The 26,874-nt window shown below is 50.6% G+C and overlaps 1 protein-coding gene and 1 long non-coding RNA gene across 7 annotated transcripts; one reads left to right on the forward strand and one right to left on the reverse strand.

Annotated features, from left to right (window-relative positions):
- Nucleotides 1-16: 16 nt before the first annotated feature.
- On the reverse strand, nucleotides 17-22,539 carry NCAPH (non-SMC condensin I complex subunit H). Of its 6 annotated transcripts, none has more exons than XM_019498963.2 (18): nucleotides 22,305-22,539; nucleotides 21,302-21,545; nucleotides 20,188-20,281; nucleotides 19,100-19,192; nucleotides 18,019-18,157; nucleotides 16,796-16,914; nucleotides 16,301-16,493; nucleotides 14,202-14,293; nucleotides 12,655-12,860; nucleotides 10,056-10,204; nucleotides 6,335-6,441; nucleotides 5,529-5,651; nucleotides 5,102-5,209; nucleotides 4,108-4,278; nucleotides 3,861-3,977; nucleotides 2,006-2,088; nucleotides 1,509-1,584; nucleotides 17-672 (listed from the first exon to the last, which is right to left on the reverse strand). In XM_019498963.2, the coding sequence occupies exons 1-18, from the start codon at nucleotides 22,537-22,539 to the stop codon at nucleotides 613-615; spliced, it is 2,409 nt and encodes an 802-aa protein (XP_019354508.1). In that variant the 3' UTR covers nucleotides 17-612. The 6 variants fall into 6 exon arrangements, with proteins under 6 accessions (XP_019354508.1, XP_006258620.2, XP_019354511.1 ...); XM_006258558.4 differs by having other exon boundaries at nucleotides 21,302-21,548; XM_019498966.2 differs by lacking the exon at nucleotides 22,305-22,539 and adding an exon at nucleotides 21,902-22,080.
- On the forward strand, nucleotides 22,526-25,878 carry LOC132251355 (uncharacterized). Its single transcript, XR_009463326.1, has 3 exons — nucleotides 22,526-22,616; nucleotides 23,618-23,692; nucleotides 24,942-25,878. It is a non-coding gene; the product is annotated as an uncharacterized LOC132251355 (long non-coding RNA).
- The last annotated feature ends 996 nt before the right edge of the window (nucleotides 25,879-26,874 follow it).

Raw genomic sequence — 26,874 nt, forward strand, 5'->3', positions numbered from 1 at the left:
TGTGGGCTCCCAGGCATAGCATGCATCACCATTACAGCCATTTATTTCAAGGCAGGGCTATACAAGAGGACCACTGTATCTTATGGGTGAAACAGGCAAAAGGTGCTAATTACAAGAGACTTATATTACAAGGAAGGGTGGGGTTATATACAGGAAGCCATTGCTGTGCTTTCACACAGCAGGTGGCAGCACCCCAAGGGGGTTGTTACTGCTGCAGCCAGGATACCAAGAGGCTCTGTGGAGGATTAATTTGTGGGATTCTAATCCCCATTCTACTGCAGGAGCTCCAGGCTCTCCTTTCCAGGCTCCCCCTGCCCCTGCAATAAAGCAGATTAAGGGATGCCTACTGTGTGCAAGTGGGGTCTGGAGACCCCCAGGACTTAACAGGCTGGATAATGCAAGTGAAGTAGCAGATGACAGGTGGGAGAGGCTGCAGCACCCCTGTGCTCACCCTAACCCAGGGCCCCATGAAGCTCAGAAGCCCAAGGGATCCACCAAGAGAAGAGACGACACGTAGAAACCAAGAGCCACCATTGCACAATAGCCAAGTTCCTGTGCTGGGTGGGGGAGGAGGAGGGGGATGGTGGCTCCTCTCCCAGCAGCACTGCCATCTCACTGCCCTTGCTGGATGAGGACATCGGACAGGTCCTCCACGCCCTGTAGTCTCAGGTTCTGAAAGACAAGAGAAAGCCAGTTCATGCTGTGAGCTCTTGCCCCCAGCTCCCACTAAGCTGGACCCATTTCCTGGTGTGACCTGGAAGACCCGAGTGTCAGGGAGAAAACTATTAGCTACCCGACATGCAGGAGGGACATTTCAAAGACCTCATGAGTCAAGTTTGACCTGGCATGGGCCCAGTGCAGTCACAGCCATTCCCAGTCCACAGTGCTGCTTCCACAGCAAAGCCCACTGAGATTTGCTTGGAGGTTCAGGAGCCTGGCTGGGCAGTGCTTGCCTTTGGTCTATCTGGCCCCTGCCCCACCTGATCTCCCCTCTCAGTTTTCCCCTCTAGCCTGGCCCAGCAACAGTGGAACAGCTGTGAGCAGAGCGCAGTGACCATATCACCAGCAATCGGGACAGAGCTGGACACGATAAAAAGGCTCTAGAGCTGTGGGGGTTTCTGTACTCCCTGGCCCCATTGGCTGCTCTGCTTTATGCTCGCTCCCTCATCTGCTGCGTGCCACATGCATCTCTCCATACCATGCCCCAGCTTGCCCCACTGGCCGACACCCCTGCTCTAAAAGGCATTCCCAGCAGAGTTTAATGCTATGCCATGAAAGCTGCCCAAGCAGCAAGGGGAAAGCACACAGGAGAGGCTTTAGGAGATGACATCTGTCCACCTCCATCCCACCCCTCCATGGTCTGAGACAGCCTGAGCAACACTTGTACTTTCTTTGTGGATCAGGTCCTAAGCTGAAGCAGCCACATTTGTGCCCAGATCTTGGGAGCAGAGACCACTCCCACTCCTCTCCCTGCAGCCACCAGGGGACATGGAAGTTGCTACACTCACCTTCTCATTGGCCAAATGCAGGAGGCAGGAGAAAGCCAGAGGGATGGAGAGGTTCTGCGCCATCACGGAAGGCAACCTATATTCCAAAGTGCGGTGGAGAGGGTTAGCTGGCAGCTGGAGCCACAGCAAGGGAGTCCATCCTGCTTGGCAGGTCCCAGCCCAGTTCCAGCCAGTCTGAGGCTGCTCCCCTCATAAGAGGCACAGCCTCACACCCCTGCAAGCCAGCCCATAGAGTACCAGGGTGGAAAGGATCTCCATCTAGGAGAAACAGGGGTTCCCTTAGGAAATGCCCAGGATCCAGCCAGCTGTCTTCAAGGAAGCAAACTAGACAGCAACTCTGGCCCTGGTTATTTATCCACATTGAGCAAGTGCAGCTCTGAAGTTCAAAACCCCTCCACGTTATGTTTATGCCACAACGCACTTGTAACTGCACCGCAAATAGGGAAGGTGGTGCACTATTGTAGGGACCATGAAATGGGCAACAGTGCCTCACATACCTGCACGGCAGCTCCTTTGTGAGGTTACTCAGCACCTTCTCGCCCATTACCACTGCCGCTGCCTCTTCCTCCACATCTTTGTTCTGCTCAGAGAGAAAGACGACAAGGCAGTGCTCAGACACTCAGCTCCATTATCACCATACACCACAAGCGCTCGTGCAGGACCTCAGAGTGCTGTTTTGGCAGACAGTGGCTAGCAAAAATCATCACTGGGGAAACAGCTTTTTCCTGACCCAGCCCTGCCTGGTGTCCACTAGGTGGGGAATGGACACAGCTCTTTCTAAAAGAGGGTCCTCGGGCCCACACTGTTCAACATCTTCATCAGTGAGTTGGACAAGGGGCTGAAAAGCCCCTTGTTCAAATTCACAGATAACACTAAGATGTGGGGAGAGGTGGGCACACTAGAAAGGAGGGACAGGCTGCAATTGGATCTGGACAGGTTACAGGGGTGGGCAGATGAGAACAAGATGGGATTCAATTACTGACTGTCAGTATTCAATTTCTCCTAGGGAGAAAGAACCAGCAGCATGCCAACAGGCTGGGGAACTCCCTTCTTGTCAGCATAGAGGCAGAAAAGGATCTTGGAGTCTATATAATGACTCCAAGGTGAACATGGGCCACCAATGTGGGGATGCAGTCAGGAAGGCTAACCGCACCTTGTCATGCATCCACAGATGCATCACAAGCAAGTCCAAGGAGGTGATCCTCCCCCTCTATGCGACACTGGTCAGGCTGCAGTTGGAGTACTGAGTCCAATTCTGGGCACCGCACTTCAGGAGGGATGTGGATAACATGGAGAGGGTCCAGAGGAGGGCCACTCGCATGATCAGGGGGCAGCAGGGCGGGCCCTACGAGGAGAGGCTACGAGACCTGAACCTGTTCAGCCTCCACAAGAGAAGGCCGAGAGGGGATCTGGTGGCCATCTATAAGCTGGCCATCTTATAAACTGGCAGACCAGAAGGCAATGGGAGAGTCCCTGTTCGCCAGAGCACTACTGGGAGTAACAAGGAATAACGGCCATAAGTTGACAGAGAATAGATTCAGGCTAGATATCAGGAGGCACTACTTCATAGTCAGGGCGGCTAGGATCTGGAACCAACTTCCAAAGGGAAGTGGTGCTTGCTCCTACCCTAAGGGTCTTCAAAAGAAGGCTGGATGAACACCTTACCAGGGTCGTTTGACCCCAGCACTCTTTCCTGCCCATGGCGGGGGGTCGGACTTGATGATCTGCTCAGGTCCCTTCCGACCCTACCAACTATGAAAAGGAGCATCTCCCCTCAAAGAGCCACAAGCATTATCCACAACCTCGTCCAGGCTTTGGTAAAGCAGGAGACCAAGTTGGCATCCCGAGCGGTCCTTGGAGCTCTTAGGCATTTATACACCTAGGAAATCCAGTGCAGGCTTAGAGCAGGCTTCATTAACCAAGTCTGCTGAGCATGCAAGCCGACGTGCCCGGCACTGCATCACGTGCATTCGTCTAAGTGGCAAAACACACATCAGTGCTGAGAAAATGGTGGCAGTGCACTTTTGAACATCAAAGGTGCATTGTGCCAATGTGCATTTCAACATTTATACTAATGAATGCATGCACTGCAGCACCAGGTGCTTTTAAAAGCACCTGGTGCTGTGGCGCATGCATGTGTAAAAATGCCCCTTATGTCTACAATGGATTGCCCCAAGACAGGCCAATCTATACCAGACGGAAGGGGAGCAGGTACCACGTGGGGCTTGAGAAGGTTGCATGTGCTGGTGACAAGACTCCTCAGTGTGGCTATGCAGGGGATAGACAGGGCTCCTGCGTTACCATGTGGCAGGGGCAGCCTGACAAGGGGCCAGCATTTTTTATTGTACCTACCTCTGCCGGCACTTGCTTCTGCTTAGCTTCAGTCAGGAGGTCCCACATGGTCTGCTTGAGTTTTTTCATGTCCATCTTCTTGGCCGTCTTGGCATACTGAATCTCAATCTTGTTGACCTGAGGGCAGACATGCTGGGCTAGGGTGGAGCAGAGGCCCCAGTCAGAGGTGGAGAGTTGGGGGGTAGGGGAAGCAGACATCTGAACACCTTCCTGGACCAACTCCAAGCTACCCTGTGCCTAGTCTCACCTTCTTAGGCTCTGCGACCAGGTTGGACTCCCCGTAGGTCGTGATGTCAGCCCTGTTGGCATCGACCCCTTGGCTGAAGCCCCGGGCAGTGTTGGCAGTTAGCTCGAAGTCCCCAGTCTGACCCCCAAAGTCTGCAGGGTCATTGTCATCATCATCATCACTGTTGGCACACTGAGCACAAGGCAAAACCCAACATGGTGAGGGCACACATGGACGTGAGCCGAGCTGAGGGAGATTGTGTCCTCCCACCCAAGTGGGGTGTTCTCCCCACATGCCCAAACCAAGCCCTTGAACCAGAGTAAGAGGGACACATTTGTCCAGGGGGCTTGGAAATACAGAGGGATCTTGTATCTTTGCCTGGCAAAGAAGCTAACAGACCCCCTTTGTATACATCAATGCGTCTGGCTGCAGCCTCTCCTGCAAAGCATGAGCAAGTGACTTCATGGAGACCCAACTACCATATTTTCCTCACGCATAATAGGCAGGAAAGAACTTTTATTCTGCCTTTCTGTATATTATATTCCAGAACACATGTGAGGAAACAAGGTACCTGGAGCAAGACAAACAGGGAAGACATCAAACAGGCAAAGGCAAGGGTGAAGGAAGGCATTCAGAGCTGGATGGAATTCATGGACAACCACTAGCCATAGCCAAAGCTGGAGAGATGCAGGCTCGTGACAGGAGGGGTCTGCCAGAGCCTGGAAGAAAGTCCATGACATTTTCAGAGACCAAAACAGGTCACTTTACTGGCAACCCAAAATGCATGGGAAGCCAGAAGAAAGACCTGCTTGAGGTATAGCTGTGTGAAAGGGAGCAGAAGGTTTGTCACAGGCAAAGAGGAATAAGCCAGGAAGTGTCTCAGCAGAGGTGGCCATTGAAGCTGAGAAGCTCAGAGTCAGCCTGACCTCAATATTATTGGAGCAGAGAGAAAGTATATTGTCTGAAGGGGGGTGGATTTTAGTCAAAGCAAAGACCCTGGCCCCATCCCAGTTACCTGGGAAGCAGGACAGAAGTTGGAAGTGTCATTGGGGTTGTTGTAATCATACTCTCCAATCTCATCACTGTGATTCGAGGAGCTGCTCTGCATGGACATCCTCCACAGCTAAGGAGAAGACAGACAGTAACAGCTGGGCGAGACAGGCTGGATGGGCTACGCAACCCAACTGGGACAATCCAGCCATGCTCTCTCTCACCCCCAAAGGCACCCAGGTTCTCTCTTCTCCAAGCCTACTGCATCACCTGCTCTCACATCCTCCCCTCTTCGTCCCACACAAACAACCACAGCCTGCTAAGCGTCAGCGATGGACTCCTCTGTATTTAAGGGACCTTCTCTTGCCCAGCTTCTTCTATCACTATATGCCCCTGCTGGAGAACCTTGGGCCAGCAGCTAAACACCAGTGGGAGCCAGAGAGACCACACACCTTGACATCCGGCTTGAGGAAGAGCCTGGTGAGGCTGTTGGGGTCATAGTGGAAGTCAGCTGGGAGTGTCGTGCTCTTCTTGTTCTGGCTTTCAAGGACAGATTTGGCCATGGTGGTAGCTGCCTGTTGAAGGTCATTGCTGCGTTACACCAGGGCCAATTCCAGATCAAGTACCTCAAGGAAACCCACCTCAGACCTCACCCACTTCCCAGTATGTGGGAGCTCCAAGTTCTACCCTCAGCGCTAAGTTGCTTGCACATCTAGAGCTCTAAAAACAAAGGATGCAGAAGTGGATCCTCAGAGCTTCATGTTTCTCAGTAAAATAGGGGCAATTTAAGAGAAACCTTAAAACTAGCAGTGGTCCAACTACAAATTGAGGCTCTTATGAAAGGGAACAAAGTGGGGCACCATGGCATTATTAAATGCGATATAAATAACCATGTTGACAAAGAGGTGAACACTAGGCCCCCTTCATTCCTGTTTGTCCTAGAAAGCTGTGCAAGAATAAGCTAGCTTCCACTTCATACGTATTTGCTAACTGTTTCTGAAGACACCCCCCTCCCCCCTGCCAGAAGGCAAAATTGGATCTAAAATACTTCCTTTCTGGAGGGGAAAGATACCAGGAAGAAGCTAGTGTGGCTTTCAGACCCCACAGCTAGCCACACTTGTAAGTTAACAAGCAATTAGAAAGTTCAGGGCTAGCTTTAGAGCCAGATTCTTAGTCTACAGGAGCTGTATGAAAGAAACCCTGAGGTTAAAAAAAAAGTCAGAAGAAGCTATGCCCCACACTCGAGTCCAGTACATACCCTGGTCTCCCGGAAATAGGGTTCAAAGTTGACATCCTCATCAAAGTTGATTTCAAAGACTTTCTTGGCACTCTTCTTCCTGATCTCTTTATCAGCACCTGCCTCCACTATGAAGAAAAGGCAAGGGGGGGAGTGGGGAAAGGGAGGTTGCAGGTCAGTTTTGGGTGCAGGAGAATTTAGACAGTTTGCGAGTACTGCTAAAAATTCTCTCACTGTTCCTCAGGGAAGGGTCAGGCAGAGGGAGATACTCCACACTCCTCCCCAGATGAGGAGAGCTTCTCTGCAATAGCAGGGAAACTAGACTCCAAAATGACATCAGCCTTTCTATTCTACAAGCAGAAAATTGCTTGATCTTGGGCATCTGAGGGTGGCTGTAAGCTACACTTGGATTCTGTATTTTCATGCCTCCAAATTCACTATTTGTTTTTGGAAGGCCAAATACAAGTTCTCTCCAGCATCATGGCCCACTGCCTGCCATATAACAAGCCCTCCTGGGAACGCAGAGCATCCAGAAAGTGTGACATCCTGGGAGTGGCAGCGGGAACTTCCTGGTATTGCAGAACAGCAGCCAGGCTAGACCCCAGACCCTTGTAAGAACAGCAGCAAAAAAGTGTTGCTTACATGAAAGCATATTTATAGTAAAGATATTCCTATAAGTGTGTTGCCTGCTCCCTGGCAGAGATGCATGGGTTCACACCTGTTGTGCGCCCAGGAGCCGAAGATCCCCCATTGAAGAGCCAAGAGCTGGGCCGAGAGAGAGGGCAGGTGAATACAGGGACACTTCAGCAAGATAAGCATCCAAGCGTTTCTAAATCAGATAGGTGCATTATTTGCTTCACTATATAAACACAATACTGGTCCAAATATTTACTACAGGCCAAACCAAGGGGAGGAGCTGGATCTGTAGTTCTCGAGAACTGACAGAAGCCATGCATGCAAGGGACTTGGGTGTCACAGGCTACTTCAATTACCCATAGATTGGAAGGAACACTTGGCTAGGTCAGATCATTCACAGTTTCCTGACCATCTGTGATAACAGAGCTCTTCCTGACCCAAGAAGTGTAAGGGCCAACTAGAGGTAATGCTTTCCTAGACTTGGTCTTGGCCGAGGGAGATGATCCGGTGTGTGGCTTGAACATGGAGGGTAACCTGGGGGACAGTGACTGTGAAATTATCAGATTTACTGTCCCCCGCAAGGTCGACAAATCAACCAGCAGGATTGAAGTCCTGGACTTCAAAAATGCTGACTTTGACAGGCTCAGAGTTAGTAAGGGAGGCAATGCGGGACCACGAAGGGAAGGTGAATGGGGTGCACAAAAAGTGGTTGTTGCTCAAGGATACAATACTCAAAGCACAAAGGAAGACCATTTCTGCAAAGAGGAAAGGTAGAAGGGCTGGCAAGCCCTCCTGGCTTAATAGGGACATTGCGGTCCTGTTAAAGAAAAAGGTGTATGCACAGTGGAAGCTAGGGATGGTCCTCAAGAAGAACTATACAAAAACAGTGGCCAGTACTTGCAGGGAAATGATCAGAAAAGCCAAGGCGGTGACTGAGTTTAGGTTAGCCATGGGAATCGAGGACAATAAGAAGTCCTTCTTTAGGTATGTAGGCAGAAGGAAAACAAATGAAATTGTGGGACCACTGGCTGTCCCGAGGTGTTAAGCAGGATCCAACGTTCAGGAAAAAACTGAACTCCTGAACACCCACTTTGGTCTGGTGAAATACCGCAACAAGGGGAAAGTCAAGTGAGATGAAGCTTATAGGGGAAATGCCAGGACTGACAGCCTCCCCACTGTGGATGCAATACCAACTAGAAAAGCTAGACATTCATAAGTCAGCAGGGCCAGGTGGACTTCATCTGGAAGTGCTGAAGGAGCTGGCTGAACCCCTGGCAAAGCTCTTTCAGAATTCATGGCACACAGGGGAAATCCCTGAGGAAGGTCAACATTGTGCCCATCTTCAAGAAGGGGAAGAGGGAGCACCCAGGCAACTATAAGCCAATCAGCCTAACCTCCAGCTCAGGGAAAATCATAAAAAAAGCTCATAAAAGAATCTGTGCGTCTGTCATTCAGAATCTTACCTTCTGCAAGCATATTGCAGAAGGCAAGATTTTGAACGACAGCCAGCATGACTGTCACAGGTAGGTCTCGTCTCACCAATCTCATCTTCTTCTACGATCTCTCACCACCTGGATATGGGAGACTAGGTAGATGTTATACACCTAGACTTCCAAAAGATGTTTGGTCTAGTATCCCATGATACCCTTGTGGGAAAAACTGCAAGATTGTGGGCTCAGCTGCTCGACAGTTCAGTGGGCGGCAAACTGACTACAGGGTAGGACCCAGAGAGTTCTCTAGAACTGATCTGTCATCCCAGTGCAAAGTGGCCAGTGGTGTCCCTCACGGGTCCGTGCTTGGACCGGTGCTTTTCAACATCTTTATCAATGATTTGGATGGGGGAGTGAAAAGCTCGCTGGCCAAGTTCACAGACAACACCAAGTTATGAGGCAGTGTGGTCATGTCAGAAGATGGGTTGCAGATACAGGTGGACCTGGACAGGCTCAAGAGTTGGAAGTGTTAAACTTCATCTGGTTCTGGTCTGCCCAAGTTTAAGGTGCTCCATCTGGGGGCAAACAACCCTTAGCATACATACAGGCTTGGTGGTGATAGCTTGGACTTACACCACGGCCCAAAGGGACCTAGTGGTAATGAATGACCATCGCATGAATGAGCTGTCAGTGCGAGGCGGTGGTCAGCAGGGCAAATAACATGCTGGCATGCATCAACCGATACATCTTGTGTAAAATTAAGGAAGTGATACTCCCACTATACTCAGCACTGGTGAGACTGCAGTTGGAGTACTGCATCCAGTTCTGGGCAGCGCACTTCAATAAGGACATGGAAAAACTTGAGAGGATCCAAAGAGCCACCTGTATGATCAAAGACTTGCAAGGCAAGCGATATGAGGAAAGGGTGAGGGACCTGGGCCTCTTTAAACTAAAAAGAAGGTTGAGAGGGGACTTAATAGCGGCTTACCACTATAATCACAGAAGTGCATCAGGAGCTCAGTGAACAACTGTTCACTAGGGCACCCCCAGGGAAGACCAAGACCAAAGGATACGAACTCCTGGAATGCTGCTTCAGGCTTAATACCAGAAGAAACCCCTTCACAACCAGGGTGTCCAGACTGCAGAATAGACTCCCTCCAGAGGTGATGCAGTCACCTACCCTGGAGGTTTTCAAGAGGGTGACTGTCTAAGTCTCTCGCTGGGGTCACCTAACCCCAGTTGTCTTCCTGCCTAAAGCTGGGGGGCTGGACCAGATGATCTGCGAGGCCCCTTCCAGCCCCTAACAATCTATGAATCATACCATAAGCCTCATCAAGAGGCCCCAGACAGCAGGTAGGAGCTCACCTCACACTCAACTGTTTCAGTGGTTCCTCAGCCAAAAGCTACCATCTCATCAACAACTGAGGGAAGGTTAGCATTGAACAGTATGTAGTAGAGATCACCTGCACTCTGCCACAATCACCCTAGTTGTGAAACCTTTTCATGGGCAAGAGGAGCTAGAAGAGCCATCATGTTCTCACAGTGGTTAAAAGCCTAACTGGAGAGCAATGCTATGCCCGCACTCCTCATTCAGTGGCTAGGATGCCAGCCCTCCACAGATGCATAAGCTTGGGCCCAGATCCACAGTCTGAATGGCCTCCTATGGACATACGTACATTTATGACGAGGTTTGAATCTCCAGTGCTCTGGGCCAGCCCACATTGACATAATCTGGGGGCTGAAGTAAGAATATTCCCCTGGTTTCGTGGAGAGCTGGAGGCACATGGTGGTGATGTCTCCCTCACCCAGAGGGATCACGTCCTTCCTGGAAAGAGAATGCAAGGTGATATGGTTAGAATACAGGTAAGTCACTCCATTCAAAAGACACCACTGCCCAATGCAGAGGACAGCAGGACAGGCATATGCCTGCCAGACAAGATCTCATTCAGATATGGGCTGCTCCTCCCCATCACTGGCTTCCCAAGTGTTAGCACAGACAAGCCTCAAAACATGCCCTGATTTTGGAGGGTTGATTTATTAATTATCTGGATGCCAGCATAGAAACTTCAAGCAAACGTACAGACAACATGAAACTGGAAAGGATTGTGAACATGTTGGAGGATGGGAGCTCAGTTCAGAAGGATTGACAGGTTAGAAAGCTGGGCTGGAGCTGACAGGATGAAGTTCAATGGTGATAAGACAAGGCACTGCACTGTGGGAAGAATAATCAAAACCCCAAAAATAAAGTGGGTGACACTTGGTTGGATGGCAGCTCTATGGAGAGGGATATGGGAGCCTTGGCAGACCACAGACTTGGTAGGAGTCTGAAGTGCAACACAGCTGCATAAAGGCCAATGCTCTTTTCATATGTACCTAATGTTTCTACTGATGCAAGTCATGGGAGGTAACTAATCGTGCCTCTAGTCTGCACTGGTTAGACCTCATCTGCAGTACTGCATGCAGTTCTGGGCTCCACATTTTAAAGAGGACATGGAACAGTTGGAGAGGGTCCAGGGGCAAGTGGCAGAGGATTGAGGGCTTGGAAGGCAAGTCATACCTAGCTCCTTCAGACTCTCCTTGTATGTCCAGCTTGCAGACAAGGCAGTTGAGAAAACATGATAGCAGTCTTCAAAGACTTGAGGGACTGCCATAAAGAAGAGGGGGAAAAAAACCCCTCTCTCTTGCTGCAGAGGAGGACATGGACCAATGGCTGGAAGTGGCAGCAAAAGATTGAGACTGGATCTCAGGAAAAGCTTCTTCCCTGTTAGAGCAGTGAGGGAGTAGAATAGATGCCCAGGGGAGCTGTGGACTCTCCTTCACCAGAGGTGTTCAAGAACATTGGACAGGCACCAGCTGGGGACAGGTGCCAACTAGATGTAGCTATGCTTATGCTCCACTATAGGGCTTTCCCAGTATTTTGGGCTTTGCTGGTTGCCACATGAGGCTGAGGGGGCTCTGCCTCCACAATCCTGCTGCTGCATGCATCAGAGGCCTTAAGCCTACCTCAGAGGCATCAAGCAGGTCCAAGGAGGTGATCCTCCCCCTCTATGCAACACTGGTTAGGCTGCAGTTGGAGTACTGCGTCCAGTTCTGGGCACCACACTTCAGGAGGGATGTGGACATGGAGAGGGTCCAGAGGAGGGCCACCCACATGATCAGGGGTCATCAGGGCAGGCCCTACAAGCAGAGGCTAAGGGACCTGAACCTGTTCAGTCTCCACAAGAGAAGGTTGAAGGGGGATCTAGTGGCCATTTACAAACTAGTCAGAGGGGACCACCAGGTATTGGGGGAGTCCCTGTTCCCCCAAGCACTACCAGGAGTGACTAGAAATAACGATCACAAGCTGGCAGAGGGTAGATTCAGACTAGACATCAGGAGGTGCTACTTCACTGTCAGGACAGCTAGGATCTGGAACCAACTTCCAAGAGAAGTAGTGCTGGCTCCTACCCTGGAGGTCTTTAAGAGAAGGCTAGATGAACACCCTGCCAGGGTCATTTGACCCCAGTACTCTTTCCTGCCACGGCAGGGGGTCAGACTTTATGATCTGCTCAGGTCCCTTCTGACCCTACCAACTATGAAACTATAAGTGTTGGTTGTGGCCCAACCTGGGGATGACTACTGGGCTGTGCCAATGCTCCTGCTGAGACTTAAAGCCAGAAGGTCTTGCCCCTCCACTCAGGGTTAGACCAATGCCAGATTTGAGGTAAGGAAGAAATTTTACCCCATGGTCAGATTGGTACGGACTGGGGAGAAGTGGGAAGACTGCCTTCCCAAGAAGAAGGCCATGCAATCCACTACAGACTATTTGGAGGGTATTTAACAATCTCTGCAGCAGCTGGACATTGGGTACCATGGTCCCCCTTCTTCCCTCATAGCAGGTTTTCATGTGATGTCTCATGTCGGGTCAGGCGTAACTGTAGTTTTGTTAAGAAGCTGGCCAATGGATTTGGACAGGATGGTTTGGATACAGGCGATCCTGCCTTAGGCAGGGGTTGGACTAGATGACCTCTCAAGGTCCCGTCTAGCCCTTTGTCTCCGATTACTGGGGGCCATGTGTGTATCATGTGAGTACATGTGGTAAAGGCATTTTAAATGCATAGGGTATTTAAAGCATTTCAGAGGCTGGGAGGAGCCTTTTGAGGAGAAGGCAGCACAGTTGAATATGGATAATGCAAACAGGGTATTCTCTCTCCAGCAAGTCACCAAGGCTCATTCCTTGAGCAAGAAATCCCTATGACCTACAGTCTAAAAATGCTACCCTTTCAAACCACTCACTTGGTGCCTTCATGTGCCATCCTGAAGGCCTCAGGATCCTGTGCAAACTTGCCCAGATCTCCTGCCATAGTCTTGTCTAGCAGGTCTACATCAAAGTCATCCATCACAGGGGCATCAGCACAGTCCTCAGGCTCATCCTCCACGTCAGCGTTGACATTGAACACCTGGTCACTCTTCTTAAATTTTTCCAGCAGAGCCGACACCGACTGCAGCCCAGGAACAGCAGCCAAAAGCAAGAGGAAAAGAGCATGAGAGGGGAAAGAGCGATAAGTTACATATTCTGAGACAGGATTCGATACCAGGTCACACGGACTTCCGAGGTAGGGCACTGTTAAAACATGTGCTTAACACCACAAGCCACAACAGCCAAGGCTGGTGACAACTGATTTTCAAGTGGTCCAACTACAGAAAGGTGGCTAATGCAGGCAACCTCGAAGCCTGCTTCCGAAAGACTTGAGCAAGGCTTTGTGGATGTTACAAGCAGCCCAGTTAAGTAGAACAGAAGCAATGAAGGCACCAGCTAAAAGCAGTGGTGCATTCATTCACTTTAATGAATGATCACATTAAATGATTACATTAAACTGAGCAGAATGCCCAAGAGGAGGCATTATACAAGAAGACCTTGAGATCTTCACAGTGTATCTAAGGGTGTATTTGTGGTTTTGGCTTAAGAATAGCAAATCACAACTGATCTAACTTATGTACTAGATGTGGTTTTGCTGTTATGGCTAAACTTGTATTTATTAGCATTCCCCCACGCTGCAAAAAAAGTCAGCCCTTTAAAATGGAGGTGCCTTAAGCAGGGAATCTGATGGTCTTTGCTGAAATAGAAATATGGAAACACTGTGCTGGCAAGATGACTGCCAGCTTCTCTCAGGCAGCAAGGTTGGGGGGGGGGGGGGGGTGTCCTAGAGTTAGCCCTTTCAGAGCCACTCATATTGGAAATAGGTTTTTGGCCCTCTTGCCTGCTGTCCCACAAAGCTGGCAGCCATCTTGCAGCACAGCCTCTCCATGGTGGGGTAGGAAACAAACCCACCACCAAAAAAATAGTTGGGGGAAGAAATCCTTTCCTCCCCCTACCTTCTGCCTTCCAAAAAAAAGGAAGTGCATTGTATTTGAGAGCAAGAAATCCACAGTCCCTTCCCACTTTTCTTAGGGAAGTGGTTAAAAAGACTTGTGAGGAAAAGCTGTAACAAGGCAAAAGAAAATAGAACAATGGCAAGCCAATTCTAAAGTGGTGACGGGAGAACCCCATTTTCCACTCTGAGCCATTCCAAGCAGCTTGAGTTGGTCTGAGACCCAATCCCTCAAGGACACAGAGCAAACATGGCCTATAGTCCCCCAGTGAACTGATGCAGGAAAAAGTTCCCCATTTTCTCACCCCGAAGAGGCCTTTCATAGAAACAGAGGAGTCCGGCTGGAAGGGACCTCCAGAGGTCACTGTCTAAACCCCTGCCTGAAGGGGATAAGCTCTGCGCAAACTCTGGTAGACTACGGCTCACGTGGGGCATGAACGACTCCCGACAACTCATGTGCCTCAAACTCACCTCGTTGTGAGATTCGCTGTCCCATTCGTTGAACCGGAGGCTAGTAAGGGAAGGGCAGATGGGACGATTCTCAATGCACTTCAGCAGGAGCGCTAGGAGGCAGAGTGTACAGAGCTAAAAATTAGCTGTTACCAGAACTGTTTGCTTCATCCCAATACCCAGAAGCTTGGGTACTGGAGAGGGAATGCCAAAAATAACCAAAAAAACAAAAAACAACCCACCAAACAAAAAACCCCCCAAAAAACTTCATCACTACTCTTGGTGTATCCACAGTTCTACAGAGCATTCTAACCTTGGTCACCCACCAAGTTGAAGCACACAGCGTAACAACTGTTGTGCTACTTGGAGAAAACACAGATTTCCCCACCCTGCAGAGGAAGACACGGAATTTTTACTTTAAAAACAGAAACCTGTGGATTTTGCACTTTTGCAAATAGCTCTCTACAGAAGGGCAGAGGGCAGCCAGGCAGGGGCAGCCTGGAAAGCAGCTCCCACAGGTGGGGGAGGGAGGAATTGAGGCCCCCATAGGGAGGAGCTAGGCAGGACTGGGACTACTGCCCAGCCAGGGGGCGTGTAGGGCTTGGGACCTGGGGCTAGAATGCGCAGCTGCAGAGCCCTGGCAAGGAGCAGGACAGGGCTACAGGCAGCTTGTCCAGCGGATGGGGAGGGGTGGGGACAACTTCCAGGCTGCTGCATGCATTGGCGAGGCATCCCCTGCCCATGCGCCAGCAATAAGGGACACAACCTCACGCTGCCACCCTTGCTCCTGCTACGTGGGCAGGGGACATCTCACAAGGGCAGCACAGAGCTCACAAAAGCAAGGAGCTTCCCTGCACAGCCCCACTTTACCCTGCAGTGCCAGTCACACCTGCAGGGCTTCAGAGGCCCTGGGGAAGGGCAGCAAGGTGGGAAACCCAAGCCCACAGAAGGCAGCCTGCCCCCACCCTGCACAGATCTAGGGGTCATGGTCCCCCCTGCCCCCACTGGGTGTGCATGCAGCAGCAGGGAGCTGCCCCCTCCCTGCCTTGTCCCCAGTGCCCGAGCCCACAGCAGGCAGGCTCTATGCTCTGCTGCAGCAGCTATGCTCCCGCAGGTGGCAGCTGCGATTTGGGTGCTGCTGCAGGATGGCAGGGGGCTGTGGACCTGGTTCCCTGGCCCCATAACCCTGACACTGGGGGCCTGGACCTGTATTCTGTGAGCTAAGGGGGCCAGAGGAGCTCTGATTTTCCATGATGAAAAATCCAAAATTCAAATACCAAGACCTGTAGGTATTCAGAATTTATATTAGTGATTGAAGTACTGGTAGGCTTCAAAATTGCTTTAAAAAATTGTAAATGTATCAAGAGAACATGATGTTCAACTGATACCTATATATAGTGGCCTTTCACTTAAAAACAAAATAAGAAAAGCAGAGAATTTGCAATTTAATTTTTAAAAAGTCAGAAAACCAGGATCCCTGGACAGGACAAACTCTGTGGCTAGCCAAGGATCTAAGACATGGGCCTGGAGACTGATTATACTGAGCAATGCCTGAATAACAGCCCAAAGAAACTACAGCCAGATAATCCAAGCAAGGTGGCTGGCACTGAAATTTGAACAATTGTCAAGTGCCCATTGTGTTGGGAGATAATGAGCAGAAGCATTTATTGCTGAGCTTAGAAGGAAAGCTGAGCTTGCACGATGCCAGAGCTCACGCTATCACATGCATTTTTCCTCTCCAAAACACTAAGCTCGACAAAACTGAGGTGTGTTTTCTGAAATGGGAAATCCAATTTCTACACTGGAATAGAAGCATGGAGATCCTGGAATGGCCATCCAGGGCTCTCCTCTCTGGCAGGGGTAGAGTTCGGTTAACCCTCTCAGAGCCACTGATGAATTGGTTGTGCCACCAAAAGTTGCTGTAAAAATTCAGCAGTAGCTGCAATGGTGCCAAGAGGTTTACCCCAAAGCAGCCAGTGAGCTAGCTGAGGGCATGCAAGCTGGTCTGCGTTCAGTTTTTGGCTGCAACTTTCCTTCATTCTGCTTTCCCAAAACAAGGTGTGGGTCATATTCAAGAGGCGCATGCTGCAAGAGACAAATACGGCATCATGTGCACTTACAGTTAATATCGGCCACCTTTACAGGTGCAGAGCTTGGGGACTCGAGCATCATCTCTGAAGATGAGAGAGGTGTAACCTTGGATTCAAACAGGAGCTCACTGCAGTAGCTGTGGATGTGTAGTGTGCTGAGGAAGATGCCAACCGTGCTACACTCATCAAAGGAGGCTGCTGATTTCTGGAGCATGGGGTCAACCTGTATGTGGGGGGGGGGGAAGGAAACAGTGGGGTGAGATAGGGGCAGAGAAACCTCAAGCATGAATCTGAAAGGAGTATCATGCTTGTGGCTGGATTGTCTTTGAGCTAAGGCAGAGCTTGGGAAATCCACCCTGACTGGGCAGTACAGAATGGAGAAAAGCAAAAAGGAAAAGCTTGCTGTGATTGCAACAGGATCATGCATGAAGGTCAAAGCCACCATCTGAAGAAACAGGCCCAGTGGAGCCAAGGAGCAGGAAAGATCAACACAGTGGCCAAGCCCGTTGGAACCACTGTACCCACCTCACATTTGCAATCAGTCTCCGGGACGTTGAGGTTATTTGGGTTCTGCTCGATGGTTTTGTAGAAGTGCTTGTCCTTGGTGGGAGCTTTCTTCCTGGCTTCCAGGGTGGCAGTTCCATCTAGAAACACAAGGCTACTGAGGCGGGGGGTAGCTAAGCTGCTCTGGAGTTGACAGAGGTGCTAACAGAAGGCTTCAGCTCAGTGTGATTCAGTCACAGGCTGTCACATGTGGACCCTCCTCTCCCACAGGCTTGCTTTCCATTCCCCCAAGCCTCAACCATGGAAGCTTGGTTTAGTTATTCGACACCCTGCCCTAGGGACTTGTTGCAAACCTATTACAGGTTCAGCTGTTTTGGAGAAAAAACACAACTAAAACTATATTACAGTAATTCTAGAAGCAGAAACAGATGTCCTTTGTGCCATCATGAAAATTGTTATGGTGGCACAAAGACCAAGCAGAAAGTACGTGTCCCTTGTCACACCACAAGTGCCCCGAAGCCAGAGCTGCAATGAAGGGAGTATCAATCTGTGCTGCTACTTTGCAGTGGATGTCTCTTACTTTATGGCATGAGAGCGCTGGCAGCCTAGAGCTGCCCATGCTCTCCAGCTGCCCTGGGCAGGTGCTCTGGGGACTTGAGGGGCCCAATCCTGCCCAGGATCAGACCCCTGAAGCCCCGAGTGCTGGCCCAGCCTTCCCTGCTTACAGAGATGTGACCCCAGGATTTCCAGGGTGCATCTCAGTGAGCAGGGAAACCTGAACTTTCCCTGCTTAGCAAGACCCACCCTGGAGATCCCAGGAAGTATTTCTCAGTAAGTGATCCAGCACAGAAATTCCCAGGGTGCACAGGACTGGGCCTATTAAGCACCAAAGGAACATGTATGTCACCTTGTGTCCTGAAGTATCAATGAGCAAGATAATGGGCGATGCAATTCACCCTCTAAAAGGACAAAATCCTGCACAGCTAATCCATTTCATTTGGATACATGTTGGGTTGCTTTAAAACAAATGATCATCTAGGAAGGCCCAACCTACTGGTCATCTACTGCATCCTGCACATCTCTTCCCATCTTGTTCACTCACTAGTGAACACTGCTTCCTGTTTCATACAAGAATGAAGCCACAGACTGTTCTTGGACATTGCCTAGAATGAAGCAGCATTCATTCTGTGGCAGTCACTGAGCTCAAGAACCAGATCCCTCTCCTCTGAATAGAGCCAGCATACCCAAGTCTTGACCATCCTCTTCTCTTGTAGATTGGGAATCTTTGCCCAGCCCACCAAGGACCTTGTAGACATCAGCATGAACAGCATCCACACGGACAGCATAAATCTTCGTGCTAGCATCCAGGGTGCCAGCTGCCATCTGTGTAACGGAAAGGAGGTGGTAAGGGAACATGAAGGATGTAGGATGGACAGCTAGGAAGGGTCTTGCCTTACTGGGATAAGCTGTCAGCTACAGTAGAAATGGGAGCTGTGAACCCGAGGTGCTGCAATACATTTGCTTTATACCCAAGTCTGACAGGAGGAGAGGAGCAGAAAGTGAAGAAAATACTGAAATAATTGGGATGGTCTAGAAGAGAAGACCAAAAGGGAACTTCCATCTTCAAATACTTGAAAGACAGCTGATGACAGAGAGAATAAAAAACTGGCTTCCTTTTGTGGCCATAGAGGAAAGAACTAAAAACAACAGCCTTAAGCTACAGCAGAGAATATTGAGGTTGGAGATGAGAACCTTCCTAACTGACAGTGACCCAGCATTGGGACAGGCTGCCCAGAGAGGGGAAGGGACCTCTATCTCTGGAAACATTTGAGAGCTGGTTGGACAGAGACTTGCCTAGGATAGTTTAAATTTTCCTTGAGCAGGGGCTGGACTAAAAGCCCTTGTGATGTCCCTTCCAGCCCAACTTTCCAGTGATCCTAAGCAACTGGCAGGCTTTTGAGTGGCCACCAACTAGAACCCATGTTTTCAGCATCACATGAGTAAGCATTTCATGGGTTATTCTTTACCTTTGAGTCTGAATCACCCAAGTACGCTTCTCCTGAGCTATTCATGAGCCAGCCCCAGCCCAGGGAAATGCTTTGGGGATGTTAAGCAATTTCCATGGATTTTAATTCCTCCTATAGCTGGAGTTACTACTTCAACAGCAGGAGAAAGGTCCTCTCCAATATCTACCAGCTCTGGACTGCGGACTTTGTACAGTCTTGTTACCTTTCCTTTGCCCTGGACATATTTGAGCTCATCTCCTCAAGCAGATACCAGAGGCAACAGGGCACTGAAGGGATCAGATAGTACAGGACCTCTCACCTTGAAGTTAGTGAGTTCTGAGTCCTTCTGCTTGAGGATCTCCGTCATGTAGTCAATAAGATGCAAGCCAAAGGCATTTTTTGTGGTGATTTTCTGAAACAGAGCAAAGCAGGAGCTTTTATTTCTGGAAAAATGGCATAATTCAAAGTCTACAGCAGGTGGGGAATCATTTAATTAAGATGTTTCTCAAGGAATCTTATTCTAATACTAGTCAGTTTCTATCAAGGAGCTGAAAGTAAATGCCTTGTTTTCTCTTATACACCCTGGAATAACACACCCTTTGTTTTTGATAAGCAAAATGAAGGGGTGGGGGGGGGAAAAAAAAAAAAAAGATTTTTCGCCCCCGAGTCATAGCTGCGCAGAGCACAGACAGAGGCTGATCTTCAGCTGATTCTCATGCTCTTTTCTGCTTACTTGAAGCTGAAAGTCTAGCTGCTGCTGAATACTGGTCTCCATAGGTGGATTTATGGTTGAAGAGAGCTAAAGGGTCTCCAAAGCTGTGAAATAGGCGAGAGACCCGAAGCAGGCAGTAGACAGCAAGACTGCCCTAAGAAAGATTAGCTCGATTAGTGGAACATCATGACTATAACGGAGAAATGAGTTATCCTCTCTGGAGTGAAAAGCAAATGAGCCATTAAGTCAATGGACCACCACAGGTGCCCGAATAGTAATGCAAGAATCAAAAGCAGGGTGTTACTATACGAGGCAAAAAGTCAGCCATCCTGCTTAATATACACATCCCAATTTGGGAGAGGGGGCCAATTTTTGGGAGAAAAAAAAAAAAAAGGCAAGCCTTGTCTAAGAGAAAAGATGGTATTTCCTTGCCCCAGTTATCCCAGAGCAGGATCCCATCATCCTAGGGACGGGGAGACTGTTCCAGCCCAGAAGTGCTCATAATCCACAACACAGATGCTTCTGCACACCCCCCCCCCCAAAATAAACCGCCTACTCCCAACAGCAATCCAGGAAGAAATCCCTGAACTCCCGTTGGTGCCTGCCTAAAACTAATCCATTTTAAATGCTCCCAGCCCGAGGAATAAGAAGCTGGCCATCTTTAAAGCTGCCTCAAGCCACAGCTTTGAACTCACATTCTCTGCAGACAGCTTAAAGCAGGTTGAGTAGTGATCTGAAATCTGAGCGTTTGTCAGTCTTGGGATCACCGGCAGAGAAGTGTCTGCCTGCCTGAAGAAAGACAAGAACCTCTGCTTTAGAGAGCTCAGCACTGGGCACCTCCAGAGAACACCACAGGGAAGTGTCGTGTGATAGGGGCATCTAACTTGCTGTTCCTGGGCCAGGTCTGTCCCAGAGTTTCTGGAGGGCCTAGGGCTTCAGGGAGGAGATAAATAGCAGGCACCCCACTAACCCAGCCTGAGGTACAGATCATCTCCCCCAACCAAGAAGCCCCATCATTAGGTTTGTGCCCCCTGTATAGGTTGGCCACATGTCCCAAACTGTCCTGCCTGGCCTCACTCCTGGGAGCTGCAGGGCAGAGTGCACATGCACAGGTGTATGGCAGTACATAGGGCCAGAGTAGCTGTTGGGATGTGCTGGGGAACATGGTGCCTTTGTCACAGAAGCTAACCAGGCAGATGGGTGTAAGCCCAAGGCTGGCTCTGCCTGCCCAACTGCTCATGGCCAGGATGCAGCTGAAGGTGCTGGGACAGAGCCATGAGTCAGACAGAGCCCCTGCAGTGCCACCAAGCCCGGCTGACAGCACGGCCCCAGTTCTGATGAGAAAAGGCACTGTGCTCCCCAGCAGGTCTTGGCCCCAGCCTGCACACCTCCCCATCCCAGATTTTCCTAAAATAGTTATGGTCACCCCACCCCTTAACTCCGGAATCATGCTTGTCAGCCCATCCCCTTAAACCCATATCACATCTGTGTCTGCCCACCCTCACCCCTGCTCCTCCTCCTTCATCCCAGATCATGTCTGTCTGTCCACCCTGCCCCCCTTTAACCCCGCTCATTTCTCCCCCCCACCCCCCTTTAACCACCAACATGTCTCCCCATCATTCCCACCCCTTAACCCCATATTGTGTCTGTTCATCCGTCTTCCCCCGCCTTAACTCAAGATCAGGTCTGTCACTCCCCCTCCCCATCCAAACCCGGATCATATCCCTCCATTATCTCTTCCCTGCCTCTTTAACCTCGGATCGTGTCTGCCCTCACCCCATGGGTGGAGCCCCGCAGCAGCCCTCTTACCTGATGGCAGGGGATTTGACCACAAGGGGCGACTCGGTGCTGCTGAGCTTCAGGTCAAGGATGCGTGAGCGCCGACGTTGTTTCTTCTCCTGCTCATCATCATTGCCGGCCAAGCTCTCCAGCTCAGGGGTGCTGCCGGCACTCAGGGCCTGGGGCCGGGTGCTGGGGGACACAAACACGCTATCGAAGGATGAGGCGGTGCTCAGGGAGCGGCCGGCGGACTGGGGTGTTGAGCTCTTCATCTCTGCTGGGAGGGGAGGGGGTGGAATGGAAGAAAGAGAAAGGGTTTTTTTAATGAATCAGTGACCTCCAGCTGCCCCAGTGAAACTCCACAGACCTCACCTACAAGGGCAACTTGCCCTCCTCCCCAAAGCAACCCCCACCTACACTACTTCCTTGCAAACACATCACCCCTCCCCCCTCCAATACAGTGGCTAGAAATTGCAGTGTGCAGATATATAAGGAAATATGGACCCCACTATCGTATTTCCTTGCAGCTTCTCCCAATTTAGTGACATGTACCCTGCCCTCCCCACGGTATTTCAAAATTTAAGGGCGCCCCCTCCAGTACCGTATTTCCTTGCAGACACACCTTCTTACCCCAATCCGGTAGCTGGAACCTGCACTAGTGCACAGATACACAAGGAAACACGGCCCCACTACAGTGTTGCCTCGCAAATACACATTCCTCCCCCAGTTCCGCGGTTGGTCATTTCAGTGCAGATACACAAGGAAATACGGCCCTGCCACAAGCACAAGCAAAGGGTCGGGCGGGACCCGCAGCAAGAGCGCCTCGGCCACTAGCCACCTGCCAGCCAACCAGCAGGGAACTCTCAGCATGTTCCCGCCTCCCGGCCAATCAGCGTGGAGGTCTTGCCGGACAGTGAGTGAGGTATCACTGCCCCCCCCCCACGTTTAGCTCGCGGCACTCGCACTCTCCCGCCCGCCCGTCACACCTGATCGGCCCCGGCCCGGCCCCGGCCCCGGCCCCGGCCCCACTCACGTGCTCCGCTGCAGCAGCAAAAACTCAACTTCACCCGATCATCCGATTCTTCTCTGTTCAAAAAAACGCGCGCCACCCCACCGCGCAGGCGCCGAGCGGATGGCGTAATCACGCTGGTAACGGCTCTGGCGTCAGGGGGGGTGTGGCCTGCGGTAGCGGAAGTCCCAACGCCGGCCGCCATGTTGTGCGCATTGCCCGCAGCGAGCGGCGTCATCTTGTTGCGTTCGGCCGCCATTTTGTGCGGCGAGGGCTGAGGCAAACTCTGTCTCTTCACACCGCCCCTGTGCAGGGCAGCCCTCCTTATCCTTTCAGGTAAGTACAATTTGAATGCTGTTACAATTATATATTTTAGTTATGACAAACTACAATGACAAACAGGGTGCTGTTGTTCACCAAGTCCCAGGTTGCAAGAAAGAGACGGTTTTACAACGTACAAGAGGCACTGCATGGGGTTAATTTCTGGGACTCGTGGCCACGGGAGGTGGCAGAGGCAGACAGCAGTGCTGTGGTCAACAAGGGACTGCACGAGTGACTCTTAACCAGGGTGCCAGGTAGACCGCCACGGCCCCTGCTTCAAAGCAAGGCAATTCCCCGCCCCTGCCCCTTAATCCGCACCAATCTGATGATGGGGTAAAATTCCTTCATGACCTCAAATGCGGGTGGGAAGGGACCTCAGGAGGTCACATCTAGTCCAACTGATGTAATCTTTTTATGTACTCTTTTTTATGGTATATCTAGCGTCTGTAAACTATATCTAACCCAATACTTAAGGCAACTTGCAGATGCTGGGAGGGGTGTGGTATGTGTGTGTTAAGAGATGCTTGCAAAGCACAGCGTGTGGGATTCGGAGGATTCCTGGAGTGCCTCCCTAACACCAGCAGGATAACGTCTCCCTGACACCTGTAAGATAGCAAGAAGTTCAAAAAAAGGTCTCATTATAATGCTAAAAATCACACCCCTGGGCAGAGCAAAAGTATGTTAATGAAACATATATGTATGTAAATGAAATACATGGCTAAAACATAGGTATAGAGACATGCTCAGTAGAGAACGTCTTATGTCAGTGGCTTGTAACCAATCACTGAGCGATACACTTGCAAACATATGTATAAAAGGTACCCAAAGGTAGAAACCGGTGGTGCTTGCTTTGCAAATGATTGCCAAGCACCCCTCTCTGCGCAGACTTGAAACAATAAAGATTAAGTTGGATCCTCCACCCCTGTGTGTTTATTGGCAAAAGCGCACCAGGCACGAACTCACACTGTGAGACTAGCCCCAACTAGATCATCCCAGCCAAGGCTTTCTCTACTCAGGTCTTGAAAACCTCTAAGGATGGAGATTCTGCCACCTCGCTGAGTAGCCTGTTCCAGCATTTTACTACCCTACTGGTGAGAGTTTGTCCTAATATCTAACCTTAATTTCCCTTGCTGCAACTTGACACCATTGCTCCTTGTTCTGTCATCTGCCACCGCTGAAAACATTCTAGCTCGGGGGCAGGCAGAATTTGGGTCACAGGCGAAATCTGGCTGGCAGTAGACTCCATTTCCCAGCAGACCCTGCCTGCATGGCTGGGGCCAGTTTCTATGGAAACTCCAGCAGCAGCCTGGCTGTGATAGTCTGGGGTTGGGGTTTCCATGGAGACCAGCCAGGCTGGGATCTTGCAGCGGTGATGCCGTGGTCCAGAGCCACGGCAGAGCTGCAGTCTGTTGCCTGCATGCTCCGGGCAGGGGCGTGCAGACAGTGGATCGTGGCTCTGCCTTGCCTTCTTGCAGTGGTGATAGCATGGTCTGGAGCTGCAGCAGAGCTGTGATTTGCTGCTTGCATGCCTCTGCTTGGAGCACGCAGGCTGCAGATCACAGCTGTGCCGTGGCTCTTGACCACACTGTCACTGCTGCAAGATCCCAGCATGGTCCCTGCCTTGCTGTGTGCCCTGCCCAGGCTGCTGGGGCTGGTCTCCAAGGAAACCCCAGGCCTGCAGGGCTACTGCTGGGGTCTCTGTGGAAACTGGCCCCAGCCACTTGGGCAGGGGCTGCTGGGAAATGGAATCCACTGCCATGCAGATCCAGCCCATGAACTGGACTTCGCCCACCCCTGCTTTAGAGGCTGCCCCTCATACCACTCAGCTTTGTGCTGAGACTGAAAAAGTCACTGGTAGGGCAGGTGCCTTATGAAGTGGCAGCAAGGAATGCTGGGTAACCTAACCCTTCCACCACCAACCCAGTGGGACAGGGCTGGGTCATCTACCTCCTCTGAGCCAAAGAGCTTGGGCTTTAAGGCAGGGACATGCACCTCCTCATAGCCGTTGTGCTGGAGTCTAGCCACCTGGATCCACCATTTTGCCCACTCCTGGTCTAGCTCCATTCTCTTTGGAACCAACCTTCAGGTAGTTGAAGGCTGCTATTAAAATCCATCTCAGTCTTCTCTTCTACAGATTAAGTAAATTCAGTTCCCTTAGCCTCTCTTCATAAATCATGTCCCCCAGCCCATTAACCATTTTTGTTGCCAATTATTCCACGTATTTTCTGTAGTGAGGGTTCCAAAACAGAACACAGTACAGGCAGTCCTCTACTAACAATGTTTCGAACTACAATGTTTCACACTTACAACATAAATCGACACCCTGTTTCAACTTTACAGCACCAGTTTCGACTTTACAACACTTGATCCAATGTGACGCCATGCCAGCAAACAAGTTCACTGCATCACTCATCTCCCTGGAGAACATCTGGCCAAACTTCCTTGGGCACTTTCTTTAAGAAAGCAGCGAAGACTCCAGAAAAACCTGCAGTCAAGACTCCCGAGAGGACTTCAGCCAAGAACCCTTCAAAAAGTCCAACCAAGAGCCTTTCAAAAAGTCCAGCAAAGTCACTTCAGAGAAGTCCTTCCAAATCAATATGATTGCTATTTACAATATACATACATTAATGTAGCTATATTACTCATCTATAATTGAATGAGTACAAAATTCTGGGGTATTTTTGGTGAAAATAGGGTATTGGGCCTTGGTTTAGGAACCAATCCCCCATTTATAACATTGTTTCTTATGAGAAAATTGGTTCTGAGTTACAAAATTTGGATGTAAGACAGGGTTTGCAAGAACCAATTGTGTTGACTGCCTGTACTCTAAATATGGCCTCACCAGTGCTGAATAGAGGGAAGGACTCACTTCCCTTGATCTGCTGCAATGCTCCTACTAATGCAGCCCAGTATGCCTTAGCTTTCTTGACAACAAGGGCACGCTGCTGGCTCATATTCAGCCTATTGTCCATTGTAACCCCAAGGTCCTTTCCTGCAGAGCTGCTCCTTATTCAGTCAGTCCCCAGTCTGTATCCCTTACTGTGTGACTCCAATCACTGATCACATGGATCTTGGTTTTCTTTGTTAAAAAATCCAAAATTTGCTAATTAACCCCCCCCCCCCCCCCCAAATCCATGTTTTTCCACACTTAAAATGAAGTACCACTATATAGGTATCAGTTGAACACAATGTTTTATTGAGATATTTACAATTTTAAAGCAATTTGGAAACCTACCAGTGCCTTAATCATTGATAAAATAAATTCTAAATACCTATATATTTTGGCATTTGATTTTGGTATTTTTATCATAAAAAAATCAGTTTCCTCTGCCTCTTTCACTGATCAGGATGCAGGTCCAGCTGTGGATATTCCCCTCTGCTCTTTTGTGGTGCTGAGCAACCCTGATATGGCAGTGCCCTGCCCCTGCCTGTGCCGTTGCCCCTCACTCCCAAGCCACAGCCCCCAGTCCTGCTGGTGCCCTGTCACTCCCAACCCACAATTCCCTGTCCCACCAGCCCTACCCATGCCCCTCACTCCCAACTGCCCCCTCCCCCTCCTCACCAGTGTCCGTTGTGACATGTAGCCCCTGTCCCTGCCAGTGTTCCTCACTCCCCACCTACAGCCCCTGTCCCCCCCGCAGCTGCCTGGGCTGCATCCTGCTCACTCCCTGCCTTGCAAGCACCAGCTGCAGCCAGCCAGTAGTACCAGAAAACCCAGTTGTTGTGGCCCCAGTGGAGGGAAGAGCGCAGAGCCTGGGCCCCTTCTCTGTCTGTGGCTGGGAGTGGAGCTGAGTGAAATGGGGGGGGAAGGGGGGTTGTAGACTGCCTGCTGGGGGGCTTGGTGCTCCCTGCCCTGCTGCCCTTCCCCTGGGAGCCTCCCTGGTGCAGTGGGCAGGACCCAGCGCAGGAGGACAGAGTGGGGTGGAGAGACTAGGTGCTGCTGCCACTCCACCGCCAGAAAGCAACCCCATACCAGCTGCATTGCTGTATCGAGGCACCACCTGCCTACCCAGCAGCAGTGGGGGCAGTACAGAGTTGCGCGTCCCCACTGCTGCTGGACTTGCAAAAGGCTTCCCACCTAGGCAGTGCAGCTAGTGCAGGACTTCTGGCTGCAGCAGTGACAGCAGCATCGAGTCTCCCCACCCTACTCTGCCCTCCCATGCTGAGTTCTGCTTGCTGGGCTACAGGGACAGCTTCTGCCTAGTGCCAGTCTGACTAGGCTGCAGCCCTGTGCCCCACACCCTGCTGTCCATGCAGAAATCTGTGGGGGAGC

The sequence above is a fragment of the Alligator mississippiensis genome, chromosome 7, assembly GCF_030867095.1.
Source record: "Alligator mississippiensis isolate rAllMis1 chromosome 7, rAllMis1, whole genome shotgun sequence".
NCBI classification, from domain to species: Eukaryota; Metazoa; Chordata; order Crocodylia; family Alligatoridae; genus Alligator; species Alligator mississippiensis.